This window comes from Gekko japonicus, unplaced genomic scaffold (genome assembly GCF_001447785.1).
Source record: "Gekko japonicus isolate JY-2015 unplaced genomic scaffold, Gekko_japonicus_V1.1 scaffold56, whole genome shotgun sequence".
Lineage (NCBI taxonomy): Eukaryota > Metazoa > Chordata > Lepidosauria > Squamata > Gekkonidae > Gekko > Gekko japonicus.
The window spans coordinates 1,545,483-1,565,326 of NW_015169779.1; the positions used below are offsets into that span (position 1 = coordinate 1,545,483).

The 19,844-nt window shown below is 43.5% G+C and overlaps 1 protein-coding gene across 1 annotated transcript in view; it reads right to left on the reverse strand.

The window, feature by feature from the left end:
* The window catches only part of DHX15 (DEAH-box helicase 15), a 58,171-nt gene that overhangs the window by 12,848 nt on the left and 25,479 nt on the right, over positions 1-19,844 (reverse strand). The window contains exons 6-11 of the mRNA XM_015416762.1: positions 14,172-14,339; positions 10,087-10,173; positions 9,022-9,171; positions 7,412-7,520; positions 4,276-4,467; positions 1,036-1,158 (exon numbers count right to left, since the gene is read on the reverse strand). Of these exons, the coding sequence (XP_015272248.1) occupies positions 1,036-1,158; positions 4,276-4,467; positions 7,412-7,520; positions 9,022-9,171; positions 10,087-10,173; positions 14,172-14,339 (829 nt within the window). The remainder of the gene's footprint in view (positions 1-1,035; positions 1,159-4,275; positions 4,468-7,411; positions 7,521-9,021; positions 9,172-10,086; positions 10,174-14,171; positions 14,340-19,844) is intronic.

Consider the following 19,844-nt stretch of genomic DNA (forward strand, 5'->3'; position numbering starts at 1 on the left):
CCACGTTGCTTGGATGCTGTTTTACGGTGGACTTAAATCGCCTCAGGTGATTCTGCACTAGACATTAAATCCTGATTCAACCCTGTCCCCGAGGCCTCAACGGCTAAAGAATTTTCCAATAGTCCAATTTCCAATTCTCCATCTGCCCTGACCTGGATAGCCCAGGCTAGCCAGACCTCATCCGATCTCAGAAGCTAAGCTGGGTTGGCCCAGGTTAGTATTTGGAGGGGAGGCCTTCAAAGAAGTCCAGGGTTCCCATGCAGAGGCTGGCAACGGCAAACCACCTCTGTCAGTCTCTGGCCTTGAAGACCCTACAGGGTTGCCATAAGTTGGCTGCGACTTGACAGCAACAACATGTATTATGGTAAGTGGTGAGACATACACATATTATGGTTAAGTAGCAATGCATAAAGCATGCTGCAATTGTGCATACATATGTTCATTACTCTATAATCCTATAAGCATACAAAATTACGACATTCAGCGTAACATTAATTTCACGTCTTTACAGATGATAACAAATGATGAAATGATGGACGAAACTCTCCGGAATATCTTCCGTTTCGTGAGCCTTCTTCTTACATCAACAACGATCAGTTGTATAGCCCGTGACTACAATTTGAGAGTGAGGAAAAGGAAGGTTTCCCCTCTGTGAAAATCATTGAATTCTTATGAAGTGTCTATGAAGTGAAGAAGACAACTGATCGTTGATTGATGTAAGAAGAAGGCTCACGAAACGGAAGATATTCCGGAGAGTTTCGTCCATCATTTCATCATTTGTTATCATCTGTAAAGACACGAAATTAATGTTATGCTGAATGTCGTAATTTTGTATGCTTATAGGATTATAGAGAAATGAACATATGTATGCACAAATGCAGTATTTTTGCCATTTTTAGTTTTTGATACTGCAACCCCTGTATTGTTATACATAAAGCATGCAGCACACTTGTGCGAGATCTACAGCAGGAGTGTGAGTACACGGCCAGACTTTCAACTTCACACAAATACACGTATCTCCGAGTTTATACTCACTCTGTTTGAAAGCGTGGTAGACGTTCAGCAAGGTCAAATGATCTCCATCTATGTGGGCGAACCTCATCTTGGCCTCATCTGCCGCTTTCTTGGCTTCCGTGGGGCGAACAAAACACTGTGGGACTAAACAAGGTTGGTATGGGCCCAACACAAACGCCCATATCGATGAGTCACGCATTCACAGATAGAGGAACAAGGCCTAGCTAGGTCAGTTCACAGAGCATAGGGCAGGGCAGGATGGCCTCCAACTGCATCTTGGACTGTCTACTACCTTGATTTGGTACATCAACACCTAACCACATCTGCAAGACAAGAGGGTTTCAAAGCTACAGAGTGCCTGATTATTTTGACTAGAGGTAGGCATTAAAAAAAAAAAGTTCTATTCTGAAGGCCATCAACGTTCCATCATTTACTGGGTAGATCACGTGACCTCAGTTGGAAACCAAATGCTGATAGCTCTACCTAATGTAGTAGACACAATGAGGCGTTATATTTATTTTTTCCAGAGCAGTAGTCTTGGGACAGTAGCCTCTTGCAGAAAGGAAGGGTATTCTGCAAGAACCACCGGAGAAAACCGTCACAACGATTCTGTTGGCAATTAAAATTGTACTACGGGTCTGCCACCCACAGCAGGCATTGCTATCAGCACTGGCACATAGGAACAAACATAAATAATAGCAGTCCAGGACTTTGATGATAGCGGCAGTGGTGGAAGGTAGACTGCCCGGCAGCTTTATCAGACCTTAACAAATAAACCCGAATTTGGTGGATTGTGACCCTACTTGGTCTCCGTATACATTCATTTCTCTTCCAGTAACTCGTTCTCCCAGTTTTAATTTATAATGACAGAATTGAGCACAATTAATGTCCATAACCAGTGAATTCACTATTTAGAGTAAGTAAACACTCCATAAACCAGCTTATTTGATGGGTTGGTGCTCCTTCCTCAGCCTTGTATAAAATTATAGGTCCTCCTGTATGATGGAGAAAGAACAAAGTCTTTCTCCTAAAGATTATGTATCAAAAATAGCATTCCACTTAGAAAGTTGTGTGAGTGCTTAAGTAATCATTTGAGTGATGAAAGAACAGGGTGGAGAGTTTACATGTTCCTTAAACGCCAAGATATTTTTTGGCTTGGTCACAACCAAAGCCTAGAAAGCCCCTATTGTGATTGCTTTGTCTATTGCACACAATTTAAAAATGTGGACTTCATCATTCTAAAAGAACAGATGCACAGGAAAAGTTTTGTAATGATACATAAACTGAACCCTGCACACAACAGCAATATTGCAGAAGTTGCATATAACTGTGCATAATTTGAAAAAAAAAAAAGAACAAGAAATAAAAAAGAGTCTTTTTCAAAAGCATATAAAGTCCAATATCTAGAAATAGAAAAGACAAACTGCTGTAAAAGCTGAGGATCTAAAGTTAACAAGATGGCATTATCCCATTAATTCAAGAATCTTAGTTATAACTGTTTGGGATTTTTTTAAAAAAAAATAATCTTGTTCCATGCCGCAAGTTATGGAATGAAGGGCAGTATTAATTTTCATCAGCTTGAAGTAATTTAAAGCCTTAATTATTTAACAAATGGAATACTTGTGTTTTGGTAGCTCTGGTCAGCAATGCTACCATTCCCTTTTTTTGTTGGTTTTTTTTTAAAAGATTTACCCTAAAAGTCAAACACGGGATATTCAGAACCACTTATTAAATCGCTATTATGTTCAATACTGATTATGTCCATTGGCTCTGTTAGGGATAACTACAGGGAAGCAACAGGTGTTTTACAGATAGCAATTTAGACACTAAAGAAAAACTATCCCACAAAAACAAAGTTCTTTTAAGGTCGCGTATTCTGAATATGGTAGTGATTGTTGAGTGCACACATTCTTAATTGAATAAAAAGTAGAATATGCACACATATCCTGTGAAGTTATCCCCATGGAAGGGCAAGATAGCTTTCTCCAAAATATTTACTCGTACAGTAAGGGAATTAACATCATACGCAGCTGATGGTGAGATATGAGCTACAGTCAGTCTAGTCTGAAGAAAATACTCGGCTCAAAAAGGCAGGCATCAACCTACCACCACCTCCGCAGCAAAGGCTACATGTGACTTTGAACAATGAGATTCTGCCCTGCCCATCTGCTCTGAGTCTGAACTGTCATAACTCTGCAACAAACATTGTAGCTTGCTTTTTTTTTAAAAAAAAGAAATATACTGTTAATGTTAAGCGAAAATAATAAAGTGATCGCTTGTCTTACCCAAAAACCGTTACCTTCTGACCTACACGAACTCACCAGTTTCATGAATGACCAAAAAAATAGATTTTTATAACTCTGGAAAATGGTACCTTTTACCATAATGGCTAGTTAAAAGTAGAGGACGGTAAAGTTCTTTAGCAAGGGAGTGTTTTAAGCACAGCATCTTTTACTGCGCCCTGTGCTCTTCGGGGCGACAAAAGCACCAAAGGCACCAAAGAAATCACATGCTAATTTCCATATGCCCAAGAGAACTCTGGGCTTGCATTTTGTGATCTTCTGTGCCACATGGCCAACCACTCTGGAAACCTTCGAAGAGCCATGTGTAGTAGGATGTGGGTGTGCAGTTCTAACTTTAAATAATCTCCACCAGAGACACGTTCAGGTCCACAGCCCTGCCTTGGCAGTTCACTGGATTTGAGCCCTAGTATAACCTGCCTGCTGTAACAAAATGCTGCTGTTCAGATATCTACATCCATCATTTTTTAAAAGAATACGAAATAGTAAAATTGTTGTTCTCTTTCTCTGGCATTCTTTTTAACAATGGAAGGAAGCTTATGTAGTTAACTTGCTGAAACTCTTCTGAAGTCTGGAATTTGCTAGTTCTGTAGTTAGCAATCAGCAATCACAAGTTCTAGGTCTCAAAGTACGACTATTGCTCACTTTATATCAAAAGACGGGCATACGGGCAATTTCAGATAGAAGGATATTCTTAGGATTTAGAATCCTCAATAGACAGAGGTATTTTTAGCTGCCACGAGAAGAGTCAGATCACACACAATGACTTCTTTCATTTCAGTGTTGATTTCATTTATAATCTTTACTCCATTATCAACCACACTATACAGTAACTTCGAAAGGCACAATTCCAGCTTTAAGAAAGTTAAGGTTATTATGAGTCCTGTTGCAGGAACACTCATACGAGCTTCCCCTAAGTGGAGACCTGCGTTTTGATTGGCATCTCTGTCCCTGCTATTACCTGACAACATGGCAGTAATAGATAGAATCTCATTAGAACAGCTGTAGTCGCAACTTGCAATAACCATTTTAGCCAGCTGTGGATCGAGGGGGAATTCTGCCATCATGGATCCCAGTTCAGTCAAGTCTCCATCATCATTCAAAGCAGCCAGGTAATTCAAAAGCTCTAGGGCTCTCATTAAGGTTTCTGGAGCTGGGGGGAGGGAAATCACAAAAGAACCCCACAAAGTTAGCGTTGCTGCCTTGAGTAAACAGTGCCACAGCATTTACTTTCTTCAGTCAACAAACTTCAAAAAAAAGCTGCAAGATTAGACTACTCAGATCTAACAACTGATGCACTGGATAAAATTCTGGAGTTCACTCTTCGTATGTTGCATTCAACAAGAATTAGAGATGGGGGGGGGTTGATAATCAATGACGGATTAGCTGAAATGTACTGATTTGCAGGCTTTGGTTAGGCGATAAAACACAGCGGGAAGGAAGTCATTTGAAACCAACCCAGTTCGTCTCTGTAGCCTAAGGCATGTGTGCTTCCTATCCTTTCATTCCACACAAGAACACCTACTCAAGACATGCAAATCAATCCCTTCAAACGAGATCAGCACTGGCATCCAAATGATACTGTGGGGCCAAGCAAATTGTACCAGGGACTCGCTTCTTCTGAACTCTCACCTTCAACAGGGGACTGGAAGGATAGCAGTTTTGTTGTCGAAGGCTTTCACGGCCGGAGTTCATTAGCTGCTGTAGATATTCCGGGTTGTGTGGCCATGGTCTTGGCATCGTAGGACCTGACGTTTCGCCAGTAGCTGTGACTGGCATCCTCAGAGGTATAACACAGAAAGATGGAGTACTCTCTGTGTCAAGGTGAGAAGAAAAATGGTAGGCAGGTAATTTATATCTACTCCAGAAGGTGGGGTAGGGCTGAGTCATTATCTTGTAGGAGTTGTAGGAGTATAGGAGGTTTCCTCCTCAGGAAAGCTCCTCCATTAGCATGTTCATAGCCTGGGGAACTCCTAAAAGATAATGGCTCAGCCCTGCCCCACCTTCCTGAGTAGATATAAATTACCTGCCTACCATTTTTCTTCTCACCTTGACACAGAGAGTACTCCATCTTTCTGTGTTACACCTCTGAGGATGCCAGTCACAGCTACTGGCGAAACGCCAGGTCCTACGATGTCAAGACCACGGCCACACAGCCCAGGAAATCTACAGCAACTAATGATAGCAGTTTTCATTGTGTATGCCACAAAGCAACATTAATCATGACTGTGCTTCAACTCCTCTTTCCTGTTTAGTTTCATGAACGTCGCAAACGACGTCAACCAAAATTCCCCGCTTCACACATGGAAAGTGAGGCCAAAAGACAGTGGACTGAGACAACCCGGCATCGACACTGGTAACCGAGCCCTGACATTTAGGACACAACTTCTTGGGCCTGTTTGCGGGATTTCCACCAGCTCTGGTGGCCAAGGCTGGTGTCCTGCCGCCCAGTAAACTGGCCAGTGGTGACGGACAAGTTTTGTTTTAAAATAGGAGGCTACTCTGGAGCTTGCCAGCATAAAAGTTGCTCAACACTGGAAAGGCCTCAGCAATGGACAACATTTCCTACCTGGGAATAGCCATTGTGCAATTAGTCAATTTAATAAACATGCAAAGTGAAAGCAAATTACCTGAACTAATTTTCTAATGATGCTTTCACAATAACACACCTGAACACTCTGGGAAACCAAGTGACGCATTTTGCCACTGCCAGCACCATGTAAAAAGGGAAATTAACAGTGCAGTCTTAAGAACACTGGGCAGTATCCTACCATCCACCTGTGGAGGGGCACACTCTCCGGTCTTGAGCCGTCCTGGCGAAAAGGAGGATGAGAAACCAAAGGGGGGGGGGGGGGAGAGGCACGCACCCGGTAGTCAAAGGGAGGGAAGCCGATTGTCCTTTTTCAAGCTGCCTCAGATCTGGGAGCGGTCCAGAGTTGCCTCACTCTTGACTCTCTTTTCCCTTCCGGAGCCGCAGGTTTGGAAGTTTGTGCTAATTCCTCTCTCTCTCTCTCAGTACTTCGCACCCCTTCTACAGCACCTGAGCCCGGCTTTATCCTCCCCGGCTGCTATAGAGGGCAATCTGCCTTTATTCTCTCCTGGTGCGTACCCTTCCCTACAACAATGTTTCCCAAGTCACCCGACCAACCCCTCCTCCCCCGGGATACTCCTTTCCCCTGCCTGGGAGGGCCTGTAATCCTCCTGGGGGACCCTTCCCTGTCGTTGTTCCTCGTCCGGATGCCAGACCCTCTTCCCTGGTGACTCTCCCTTCTTGTCGCGGAGGGCCACACTTCCCCCAAGCGATCCCATGTCCCTTCCTTGTGCTTCAGGAGTAGAAACGAGGAGGGGGGAGGGGGCTACCACCTCCTGACACACAGTTAATTTCCCCATGTGCCCATCCATTGCTGCAGACCATTCCCATGGCTTCAATATCCATCTAAAGGAACGGCCGTGAGGCGTGATGGGCTGGGGCGAGGAGGGCCAAAGGGGACACCCCTCCCCTCAGCAGAGCTGCACTTGTGAAAGAGAGCTGCTTTAACTCCTGGTCCTTCCTTCACACTCCCCCCCCCACCAACCCACGTGGCTGTTCCTCTGAACGGATCCTGCAACCCAAGGAATAACATTTCTGAAAGCCGGAAACTCCTGAAGCACTGGAGGAGGAAAAACCACACCTTCCGCACTGTAGGAAGTAGGATTTTTTTAGTAGCACTCCATGCAGGACTACTTCGGGTTGCTCTCTAGGGCCCATACTGGTTACAGATTTTAAGCAGCATAAGGCCTGATCAAAACGTTGGCAGGAAAGAAGAACTGACCAATGTGATCTTGCATGAACTCGAAGCCTTGCTTGAATTGCTAGGCACGGAGAGCCACGCTCTCAGCATAACAAGGCTTTGTGCTGTAGTTCCACACAAAGCAGCTGAGCGCCAGGTTTAAAGGAGACACTGAGCACATGAAAAATCACACAGCCATCATCGTGTTTACGCCGGTCCTCAGTTTATGCTGAATTCCCAGTTGAAAAGAAAACAATCAGCGCAGCGATTGAAACTCTGCTTACTGCAGGGCTCAGAAATACAGTTCTGAGAACTGATAAAATATACCTGGTGGGTCCATAAAATCAAAGTGAACCAAGTCATCTATACCAAGTTTCTTCAGCTGTAATACCACAGAACCCAAATTAGATCTCAGAATCTCCGGATAGGTGTTGTCCTAGGAGAGAAAACACACAAAGAATTTTCCCCTCCACGTTCTTCTTTACTCATAAAGCGCTCCCAGTCTCATAAATCAAGGAAACACAATCACCCTCATTCATAGCAAAAATGGAGACGGGCTCTATTCCCAACTGTCACAGACACATCCATAGTCCTGCCATGTGTTCCTCATGCACCACGGCCACACAGACGAAGTTGAAGCAGAATTTTCTAGGAGGCAACGCGACTCCCTTTTATTTGCTACAGCTTTTAATATCAAGCTGCAGGCATTTGCTTTGGAAGAAGAATCCGTGCGGTTGTCATGTACTGTGTATGATTTTGGAATTGGTGTTGAAAGACACCTTGAGTTGCAAGGGGAAAATGTGGTCCTTTTGAGGACCGAAAGGGACAAGTATGTTGTACGATACACTAATAAATAAAAACTTATTTCATCTGATTTTTAAAATGGTATAAAATTATGGGCACTTACTGATCTTTCTAAGCTGGAAATGTTAGGGTACAAACATAAAAAGAAAACAGGAATGTATTTCCATTTTTGGCGGACAGTGCTTTTTAGCTAAGAAATTCTGTGCTATAAGAGCAATCAACAGAACAACTGGGTTGAAAACCCACCTCAATTTTTTAACATTCTTACTGGCATATACAAAATATGTAAATAGGAGGTGTCAAGAACTGCTATCTTGCTTGGTAACAGCAGCCAAAAAATTTTATGCTAAATACTAGACAGAAATTCCCACAGTTGAGGAATAGGAAAATAATTACATGAATATGCAATTAGGTCTAAATTAACACATTATGCAAGAACCAAGATGACAATGATGCAATAAAATTTGACAATTCCTTATTAATTACTGGAACAACAAAGCACATACTTCCAACTAGTCTCCTACAGAAGGTCATTTGAAATAAATAATGGTCAAGAAAGCTAATATTTGCTTATGTCCACCTCTAACAGTGCAATTCTATGAACCCACATTCCAACCTAAGCCCATTGAAATTTACATCACATCTAAGTGACATCAGAACAGTTTAAGAACTGACCTGATGGGGAAAAAATTGAAACATTGCAAACCTTCAAGATAAGAACATAAGGCCAATGTTGGATCAGGCCAAAGGCCCATCCAGTCCAACACTCTGTATCACACAGTGGCCAGAAATACCAGTGCCATCAGGAGGTCCACCAGTGGGGCCAGGACATTAGAAGCCCCCCCCCCCCCCAAGCACCAAGATGACAGAGCATCACTTGCCCCAGAGTCCCTATCTATACCTTGTGGCTAATAGCCACTGATCAGAGGCATAAGATGACAGTCCAAAAATTTCAAACTCAATCTTTAATAATAAAAAAGGAGACCAGTCTGCTAGAAAGTAACAGTCTTTCAGACTCCAACCTGAAGCTATTTAGGGCTATGGTGAAATGATTTTTGACCTCCTGTGTCACAGCCCAACATAATACCTGGCCTTATAGTGGTTAGATTTAGGTCTAACTCCACAGCACATACCTGCATCTCAGTTTTGTAGGCCTTCTCTGTATATAGTCGAAAACATTTTCCTGGCCTAGTACGACCAGCACGGCCAGCCCTCTGCTGAGCGGAAGCTTTGCTTATTGCAGTCACCAAGAGAGACTCTACTCTTATACGAGGATTGTACACCTATTGGGGGGGGGGGCAGAAACAGGGGAAGAATCACAAATTAACATCTCAAAGTATTATGAATGCCATTTCCATGCCAAAATATCTATTTTTATTATTTGTTCTACTGGTCTTGTCTACACTTTTGAGACTTTTGGTTACAAATTTTAACACTAAGGCATCCCATGAAAAGCGGGGAAAGAAATTAAATAAATGAAATAGATATCACTGAGCGCCACGCTGTTCGGTGCTTGAAACGTGGATGTTATTGACGCTTATATTTTAAAAACAGTGTTATACTAATTTTTTGCCATTCTCTAATAGCTTCCACTATTCTTCTTTTGGAAGAGGGATTCCCCCACCAGTACACACTCTGCTGGAATTATTCCCATGCACAATCAAAACAGCTTCAGTATACTCAAAAGCTGAGCAGTTAAAACACTGCCAGGTCAATAAATGCACCATCGTGACTGCAAGCTCAAGTATAATATTGTCGATGAAGATGCCAGGGCACATTAAAGCATAAATAATTTGCCTCGTGAAATGTATAAACAGTGCTTTACAGTAAACTTCATGCACACTCAAGACAAAAAAACAATCAGCAGACTTTGTACAGATTTTATTTATACTCCAAGGTACGAGCAATGACTCACAAATCTATTACAAATATAAGTTTTAGTGTCAGCGCTTACGCTTTGTTATTCTTCTTCAACGTACAGTTTCATGTTTAGATTTCAAATTCATATTGAAAACACTGATAAAGAGACTGGTTCTGAATTGTGGCTTGTTTTTAAAAAGGCTTGACTTCAAGCTGTATCTACCAAGCAGTGCTTAAAGAATGCAAGGAGAAAATGGTAGACAAACTAAATCCACAACAGTTCCATCTCGTTTTCAGAGGATGAAAAACCCTCCTTGTTTGAAGCAACTTATATTTACCTTTTGCTTAGCAAATCCAGGATCAATGACAAACACCACGCCATCTATTGTTAATGAAGTCTCAGCGATATTAGTAGATACAACCACCTGTTGAAAAGAAGTGCGGTCAATCCTTCCACAAAATATGCCACAAATGTTGTCAACTTAAGCCATTTAAGAACGCTACACAGGTAGGAATAGGTAACTCAGTTTTAGTACGAGGTCCTCTCAGTTGTTAACAGGTTGACCACCGGAAACAAATTTATACTGCCGTAATCCACAGAAGTCTGAAGGGGAATTTTGTTCCTGGTTCTCTTAAACGGCAGTTTTCTACAGTTTTCCAGATGCTGGTCTGTCAATTCAATATCACTATTATCGAGCTAGCTTGAAATAACCTAAAGTACTGTACTTTGTATAAAAATACTCAAAACAACAGGTATTGTTTGTTGCTCAGTCTCTGTTCAGACATTGTTGCTAGGCTCAGAGACCTGCATGAAAGCAGATGATTGGAGTTATTTTTTCTTCCGCTAACCAGAACCGTCAACAGGAAAACCCACTCTTGCTAACTTTGCTAACTCATGCACCTGCATTGTTATGTTGGGAGTAATCAGAGTTAGATTTTAACCACGATTCTCTGTGTGAAAAGGGAGGAGGAGAAGCAGGTGTGAATGCAAGAACAAGTCCAGATTGTGCATATTTTCACTCAATTGTGGTTCAGTATGATGTCTGAATGCAGGTTTAATGAAGGCAATGGATCCATGGCTTTGATGTTTGAAATGGCAAACCATATTTGTAGACATCACTTTACCTCTAGAGCAGGGGTGTTGAACTCATTTATTATGAGGGCCGGATCTGACATAAATGAGACCCTTGTTGGGCCGGGCCATGTGTGTCATAAAATGTAATGCCAGGTAGCGGAGATATAAACTTTATAAAGGACACAAACAAAGGGGTTTTTTAAACTTAAAATAAGAACATGCTTAAAACATTAGCACTCTTGCAATATTTTGTTTAGTTGTGTATTTTTTTGATAACTGACACCTCTTGCTCTGAATTATTGCATCAACATGTCTGTGCTGTTGCAATCTTGAGTGTGCTGTTCAAGTGTGTATCTGTAAGCTGCAAACCTACTTTTGATTTACTGACATTCATCACGGAAATTTCATGCTCAGAGTTCTGAGTCTAGGACCCAGGTTAAAACATGAAATGGCTGAGTGATTAAGAGAGTCTGGTGAAGCAAGCTATAATGCAGCAGCAGCAGAACTGGAAGCAGGAGATGGCCAGTTCCACTGTGGGCCTGATGGAAGGCCACCAAGGGCCTGATCCGGCCCCCAGACCACATGTTTGACACCCCTGCTCTAGAGGCTACTGCACCATGGAAACACGAACAGATTTAAGAAGCTAGATGCTGAAATGACAAAGCAAGCAGATCTAAACCATGGGCTGCTTATTATAGGTTTTGAATCTCAGGCCATGACGTACAACTGTGGTTCCTAGCACAAACCATTGTTTGGCATGATATCTGAATTAAGCCCCTGTTATAAGAAACAGAGTTTTACAGGCAATCTGTTCAATTTTTAAAAACCAGATCTGAACCACAAATTCACTCAAATTGTTGGCTGATTTGACAAAAACTGGCTTCAATCACCATCATTTTAGCCAGATGTCTTTGTAGCTTGCAAGTGAACAATGGCAGCACCATAAAACAAGCAAGGAAGTCTGTGTTTGCACGTCACGTGAAACCAAAGACTGTGGGTGATTTCCCACAAGCACTGCTCCGCGCTCACTCTTTTCTTTGGCCCGATGGTACGTGTCAATTTCACACAAGCTGCTGCGCGACCGCATTTTACCCCGCAGCTTTGTGCGATTTTCCCCACGTCTACTCAATCCTGTTTTTTGAGGATTGAGTAGACGCTGAGAAAATCACACGAAGCTGCAGCAAAATGCAGCCGCGCAGCAGTTTGTGTGAAATTGACACGTACCATAGGAGCAAAAGAGAGGAGTGAGCACGGAGCAGCGCTTGTGGGAAATCACCCTGTAAGTAATAAACCAACTTCAGGCTGCGGTTTGACAGACCCTAGCTAACCAGAGTTAGCACAGCAGCCACATTAGAGACGGTTCCATAACAGTCTAGCCAGACTATGGTTTTGCATTATGTCTGAACTAAGCCATCCTATAGGTTAAGCAACCAGTACCAGGGCATAGGTATTCCTTGTCTTCAATGGGGCTGAAAAGGCAATCTATGGACTATACCTGTTAGACATACGTTTCTCAGATATCGCAGCATGGAACCGAAAGCTCAAGCCAAAAAGCATTTTTAAGATGGCTAGAATCCTCAAAGGCCAGGTGCACAACACATATCAAGCAGCTTCCAGTGGCCTACAACAACCATCTCCTTGCTGTACTGTATTGACGATATCATGGAGACACTTCCCAGCTATCACCTATCCGTACTGAGACCACCACACAAAAGAACTGAGACATTTCAAGCTACTAGGTGATTTGCTCACCAGCTCTAGAGCTATATACAAAAATGGCACTGAAAGCTACAGAACTGAGCTCTTGCATAAATAGTACTGAAACCTGAGCCTGTAATCCCGTTTTCAAAACTGACAGAGCTGGGGAATTTCATATAGTGATCATTCACCCATACCAACTGGGATTTCATTCTTAATGTACATCCATTCCAGATGGGGAAAAGAATACCTCTGTCCACCCATGAAGCACTTCTAGAGCAGAAGATTAGCTATATGTAGCATACATTCACAAACTTTGTACTGGAATGCGGAATACATGAGAATGAGTCTGTGGCTTTTCAGTCTTATGGGGTGGGGGAGAAACAAGGCACTGAGAAAGCCCAGTACTGCCATACACTCAATGTCTATATAGTGTTTTTAAAGTTCTACATACTTCCATATACACAACACCTAATTTTTACTGCAGATATTTCAGCTGAGACTGAAAAACAACCCCGCCTCCCAAAAGACCTACTTAAGGCCACCTAAGTTCATGAAAGGTAAGATTTAAAAACAGGAATTCTCAACCAGTTTCCATAACGCTAACTCTCTGGCTTGCACAAGAAAAAACCAATAATTCTGTCAAAGCATAATCCGCCTTCAAACAATGCCACACAATCGCTTGTTCACTGCATGCCAATAACCAGCTTGCTGCTGCTCTCAATTTTGTCAGCTTCTGATGTGTGATATGACAATCTAAACAAAGAGGGATCACCGGCCCACACACAAGAAGCATTTTATCCCCTCTGAACAATACAGAATATTGTATTTTGCCACCACCCACTGCACAAAGAACGCAAGGCCAAGGAATAGACCTGCCTAGAGCACACTCAAGTCTGACTTCAAACAAGACTCCTTAACTCAAAGTCACAACCTCATTGGCAAGTTTCCTCTGGGCTCAAGCGTCAGTCCAAGCACCTCACAACTGCAGGCAGCGATACTGCCCAGGACTGGCACCGCCTCCCATTTGGGACTGCAGAGAGTGGGAGGGGAAATACCAGAAACAAGTCACAGGTGCAGCAAACAGCGGCAGACCATGCAAGTGAGTCACGCACGAAGCTAGGCCTGCAAACAGGCCAAGCTAGGATCTGGGAGCATTAGGTTTGAATCCCCACTCTGCCATGGGAGCCTTGCCTTTGGGCCAATTACAAATCCACAGTCTCACCTCCCTCGAAGGGTGGTCGTAAGGACAAAAGGGAGAAGAGGCGGACAGTGTAAACTGTTTTGAGTCCCCATTAGAAAGAAAGGAAGTGTGATGACAAAGAAGAAGAGGAGGAGATTGTGTTCATACCCCGCCCGTCACTGCCCAAGGGAGTCTCAGAGTAGCTTACGAACTCCCTTCCCCTCCCCACAACAGACACCCTGTGAGGTCGGTGGGGCTGAGAGAGCTCTGACAGAAACTGCTCTTTTTCAAGAACAGCTCTGACAGAACTGCGGCTTGCCCAAGGCCATCCAGCCAGGTGCAAGTGGAGGACTGGGAAATCAAACCCGGTTCTCCCAGCTTAGAGTCCGCGCACTTAACCACTACACCAAACTGGCTCAAAGTAAAACCAATTAAAAATAAAATAGAACAAGGTTTAATACATTTACCTTTCGTCCTATGGCGCCATTTGGTTTTTTTGGCGGGGGCGGCTCAAAAATCCTCTGCTGCTGCTGTGGTGGAAGCGTCGAATATAATGGAATTATTTTAATATCGCCAACTTCCGGACCCAGATCATCAATTTCACGCTTTATTCTCTTGCAGGCTTCATCTATTTCCTAGAGGGGGGGGGGGGGGGAGAGAGAAAGGCCATGAAAACTTTTAAGTATTTTTCCATCTCTAATGGCCATGAAGACTTTTTTCTTCTTCACAAGTTTCACTACGAAAACAAGCTATTTTTAAACTCATTTGGGCACTTGTTGAATTTTCAATGGGACTTCCGCAGCAGTCCAAGATGCCTCATATTCTTTATTCCAATGAGCATAACAGCCTGATTTGCATTCAACACCCTTTTTCTTTTAGTCGTATTTCCTAATTAATTCTCTACAAATTGTACTAAAATTGAAATCTCTCACCCAGGAATATTAAACTGCACTCGTGACCTTTTCAATTTTCACAATCTAAAAGAAATTGATGTGCAAGATATTTTAAATAAGCCAATTAAGCTTTAATGTCACGTATCACTAATGCAATTATATGGAAGATTTGCTTCATTGTACCTAATGAGAACAAACACCTTTACAGTATAAACATGGATGTTCCAAGAAGCAGACCCTACTCAGTCCAAGTCATCAGGGCTTATATTAAAACTTAGCATTCTACCTGGAATTAGTTTTGCATCTTCATAAAGAAAGGCTGTAAGAGTATCTTTAGGTAGCTGCAAGATAACTGAGAAAAACTTTAAATGCAGTAGAAAGGGCTAAACAACAAGCTTGCCTCAATTCGTAAGAAAACAGTCACAAGCTTAGGGCATATATGTGCTTTTTTTACCATTAATTTTTGATTGACAACATTTTTCTTCTTGCTCTGCTGAATGGTCTAGAATTACACCACCTGTACAGGGTCTAGAACACAAGATCCACAGAACAACCACGAAAGGTCTCTCGTTTATGAAAATGAAGCAACTTCACTGATGCAGCTCTGGCCTTATTAAGGGAGCAACGTATTAAAAAGCATAAACATGTTTTTGAAATGCGAAAGATTTTTTAAAATTCTTAGTATTAACTGTTCTCATCCAAAAGGATTTCCACTTAAAAAGGTTAAATGCCTCTATCCGTCTGGGTTAGCATGCCCCCTACTGGTCTGCTACGGAAGAAACAAAAACTATATGCTGGGACCTGCCTAAATCTTCCAAAGCACCAATGACTAGATGACCTCTTCGTAGTTCATAATTTTCTAAATATGCACGAGGCCATTCGATGGTTGGATTGCCCAGGTGCCACTTACAAAAACTGCTGGAAGCAAAAACATGGGTCATGTGGATGGGGTGTGTGGCCCCTGCCATTTCTGATACAGGAAGGAGCAAAACCACTATTGGAACAGCAAGTGTGGCCGTGAACAAGGAGCATTCTTCTGGGGGGGGGGGGGGGGGGGGGCAGGGCCACCACAGCAACTATATAGGGCTCTTTCCACTTCCCAAGGAAGGTTGCTAAGCAACAGTGACAGACTCTTAAGGTATTTGTTTCTTCTTGGCACACCAAAGAGCCTGAAGTGTTGGCTCCCTAAGGAGAGTGGATGGAAAGTATTTTGCTCAGCTGCCTTTTCTTCCCTTCCCCGAGCAATACCTTGCAGGGGCGACTCGGCTGACCGGCTCTGCCAGGCATTTTCTTCTCCTGGAGGCTTCAAGTGCCGTTAAGTTACAGAACAACAAAACTGGGGAAATTCCGGCTGCCCGGTCGTGTGTCCGTTTCATACCATTCCTTTGACTATTTCTTCCCAGCCTTGAAATGAGAAACAAGGTAGCTGGGAAGCCAATTTTTTCCCCCCAACCTGTGCATAAAAACAACTGAGCGGCTGGAAAAGGGATGTAAAAAGCCCAGACCGAGAAGCGGCAATAAAACCACACAAATAACGGCTGGAAACGGCCCCTCGTGCTTCCATTCTGCCAGAGCAAGGCTCCCAGTCCCCCCCCCCCCAAAAATGGGGCTCTCATGGGGGGAGGGGCACCTTTGCCCACTTCCCCCTCCTCAGTGCTACAGCCCGTGTTGTGCAGTTTTCAGTCCCAAAAAGCTCCCCCCAACAAATAGCACTGCTTTCTTGGTTCACCAGATGACGGCTGAGAGAAGGCAGGAAATATCTGCCACCAGACGTTTCTTATAATTGCTTGACTACAGGACCCAGTCTAAGAGCAGCGCCTCTCTTAGGTATAGATGGGTAGCCGTGTTAGTCTGTAGCAGTAAAAAGCAGCAAGAGTCCAGTAGCACCTTAAAGACTAACAAAATACGTGACCCTCTAAGCTGTGGAGTCTTGTGAGCAGAAATTCTACTTTGTGAGCTACTGGCATTAAAGTTGTGAGCGAGCTATTTGGCTACTGCATGAATTAGTTTGCTCTGGAGCCATCCTTCCTAAGACAAAAATGTGTGAGCCGGAGGCTAAAAAACTGTGAGCCAGCTCACACTAACTCAGCTTAGAGGAAACACTGGCAGGGCATGAGCTATCGTGAGGCACTGTTGGAGGAGGAGGCGGAGGAGAAGAGCAAGAAATTGGATTTATAACCCGCCCTTCACTACCCAAAGGAGTCTCAGACCAGCTCCTTTCCCTTCCCCTCCCCACAACAGACACCCTGTGAGGTAGGTGGGGCTGAGAGAGAGCTCTGAGAGAAAACTGCCCTTGAGAGAACAGCTCTGAAAGAACTTGTGACTGACCCAAGGTCATACCAGCAGATGCATGTGGAGGAGTGGGGAATCAAACCCAGTTCTCCCAGATTAGAGTCCACACTCCTAACCACTACACCAAACTGGCTCTCAATGAGCAAGTGAATCATGAAAGCTCATGCCCTTGTCGCAAATGTTGTTAGTCTTTAAGGTGCTACTGGACTCTTGCTCCTTTCTTCTCCAAGGCATATTTACTCCTAAATCCCATTACGTTTGATGCGGCTTAGTCTGACAGGTACACATATAAGGCTGCCATCTTGGGAAAAAGTTAAACAGGAGTTCCTTGATCGGAGAGCTCTGGAAGCCAGTCCAGGGAGTCATTTTTCCAGATTTTATTCAGTGAACTGACAGCTGCCAGTTTTAGACTACTTCACTGGGCACTGAGTATTTACCTTGGGTACAGATACTTGTGTATATACCTGACACATCAGAGGATGCAAAGGAGACATGTATAAATGCCGTGCTTGGCCCTTCAAAACACACTGAATGAGGGACTGGCAATGCCCTCCAAGTTGAAATATTTTACAGGACAAACTGCAGGCCCACACGCGTAACCCTTCACAAACACACTTCTGACGAGTGATACGGCATTTGTACATTTTATATGTGTTGGTGAATATCCAAGTAAAGAACACTGCCTCAGAAATCCACTCTGCCAAGATGTAACAGAGTCAACTACAGGTTGGTAGCTGTGTTGGTCTGAAGCAACAGAACAAAGTTACCTTAAAAAGGTAAAGGTTTCCCTTGCTCGAAAGCCAGTCAAGTCCGACTCTAGGGTTGCGGTGCTCATCTCCGTTTTCAAGCCGAAGAGCCAGCGCTGTCCGAAGACGTTTCCGTGGTCATGTGGCTGGCATGACTAAACACCAAGGCGCACGGAACGCCGTTACCTTCCCACCGAAGCGGGACCTATTTATCTACTTGCAATTTCTTGCTTTCGAACTGCTAGGTTGGCAGGAGCTGGAACGAGAGACGGGAGCTCACTCCGTCATGCGGCACACTCGGGTCTCGAACTGCTGAACTACCAACCTTCCACAGGCTGCAGTTCAGCGTCTTAACCACTTGAGCCACCGCAGCTCCAACTATGTTATTCCAAGTCTTAGCTGCACTTATGCATCGTGACTCTAATTAGCCGTTCCTGCCAACTAACACCTCCCCTCTCTACCTATATGTAACGCTTGAGAAAATCTGTTACAATGCATCTGAAGAAGCGTGCATCTACCCATGCTAAGTCTCTTGGCTCTCGCTTATACCCAGAATTGAACTTTTGTTGGTCTTGGAGGGGCCGCTGGACGCAAACTTACTTCTCACATCTGTTTGTTAACTCTTGTTGTTTGAATGCTAATTTGCTGCCATTCACAGGTACCAGACACCATGCTGCTGGGTAATTATTATTATTACCAGCTGCTTTAATCCAATCTCAGCTATACTTATCACCCAGTTACTTATGCAGCGTGTCTCTTAACTAGTCCTTCCTGGCAACTTTTTGGCCCTGGCGCCGGCCTGGTGCAACTCTCTACGCCTAATGACGTCCGGGCCCTGTGGGACCTAGTCCAGTTCCGCAGGACCTGTAAGACAGAGATGTTCCGCCAGGCCTGTGGTTGAGGGCAGGAATGGTCCACCATCAAGCCAGGTCTCCCTGTCTCCTCCCCTCCAGAGAAGGATATGGAATATTCAGCGCCATCTGATTAGTTTGATATTGCTGCTTTTACTGTTTTTAGATTCTATTCTGTATATATATTTATTGTATTTATTTGAATTGTATTTATAGTTGTTGTTAACTGCCCTGAGCCCCAAATTGGTGGAATATAATTCAAATAAGTAAACTACCCACACACACCCCGCTACGCAGGTCTTTCCAGTGGCCTGCCATGTGACTGTTTTGTTCCAATCAAGTATCGGCCTTGAATAAAAGCATCTCGACAGGAAGATTTCTCAGTAGCACAGAGCAAGGGAAACTTAGTGGCAGCCACTAGATGCGCATCCTCCCTCTCTCTCTCATGTGCTTGCCTTTTGGTTAGAGTCCACGGTATAAACACATCAGCGTGCAGAAGCAGCTAATTTTTCATCCAGAAGCTTTTAAAATATCTTCCAACGTGGCCGCTATAACGTAATGCAGTGGCTTATAAAGAAAAGTGGTTCACGATAATGATAAAAAGATTAAGAAACTCTGGACTAGAGGTTACCTTTTTATAACAGTAATTAGCCTCTCCTAACCTCTAATCAATCAAAAAAATCTAAGGAGAATGACTTGCCAAGCAGCCTGTGTGCAATTCCTTAGCTCCAGCTCCATCAAGGATGGAAATGCAAGGATGGAAATACAGTTAACGTTTCCACAGACACTTCAATCTACCCATCAGGTACTTCTTGTCTTCAGCTACAGGAGGATACATTAGTCAACTGTCAGAACACATTAGTTCCATCAAATTTAGGAACTACTGTGTGCTGGAAATACAAGCGTCTCATCTGAAAGTTAAGCATCGGAAGATGCCACTGAAACACTCGGGCACCTGAAATGGTTTTGCTTACGCATCTAGTTGTAATGAGTACACCAGGGTGCAGTACGGAAGGAGACTCATTCGGTAGGCAATTTAAAGTGACGGCAGAAGCCTTAGCAACATTTCCATCTCTCTCGTGGTTTATGGCAAGGAGCAGTACACAGGCTGAAATGCCAATTCATTTTCAACATGTGTCTCCCCCCCCCCCCCCAGGGGATTGATTCTTCAGGTCTGACATTTTCTTCTCTGTAGAAGTTTGTACAGGATTTTATTTTTGCTTGTCCTACTGCTTGTCATATATTGGGGGGGGGGGAATGTCATGCGCTTTAAAACATGTTTCAGAAAGTCTCTCCCCTTGCCCCCCCCACCCACTTTTGACTAATGAGGTAATTTCACATTTAATTTTTGGAAAACT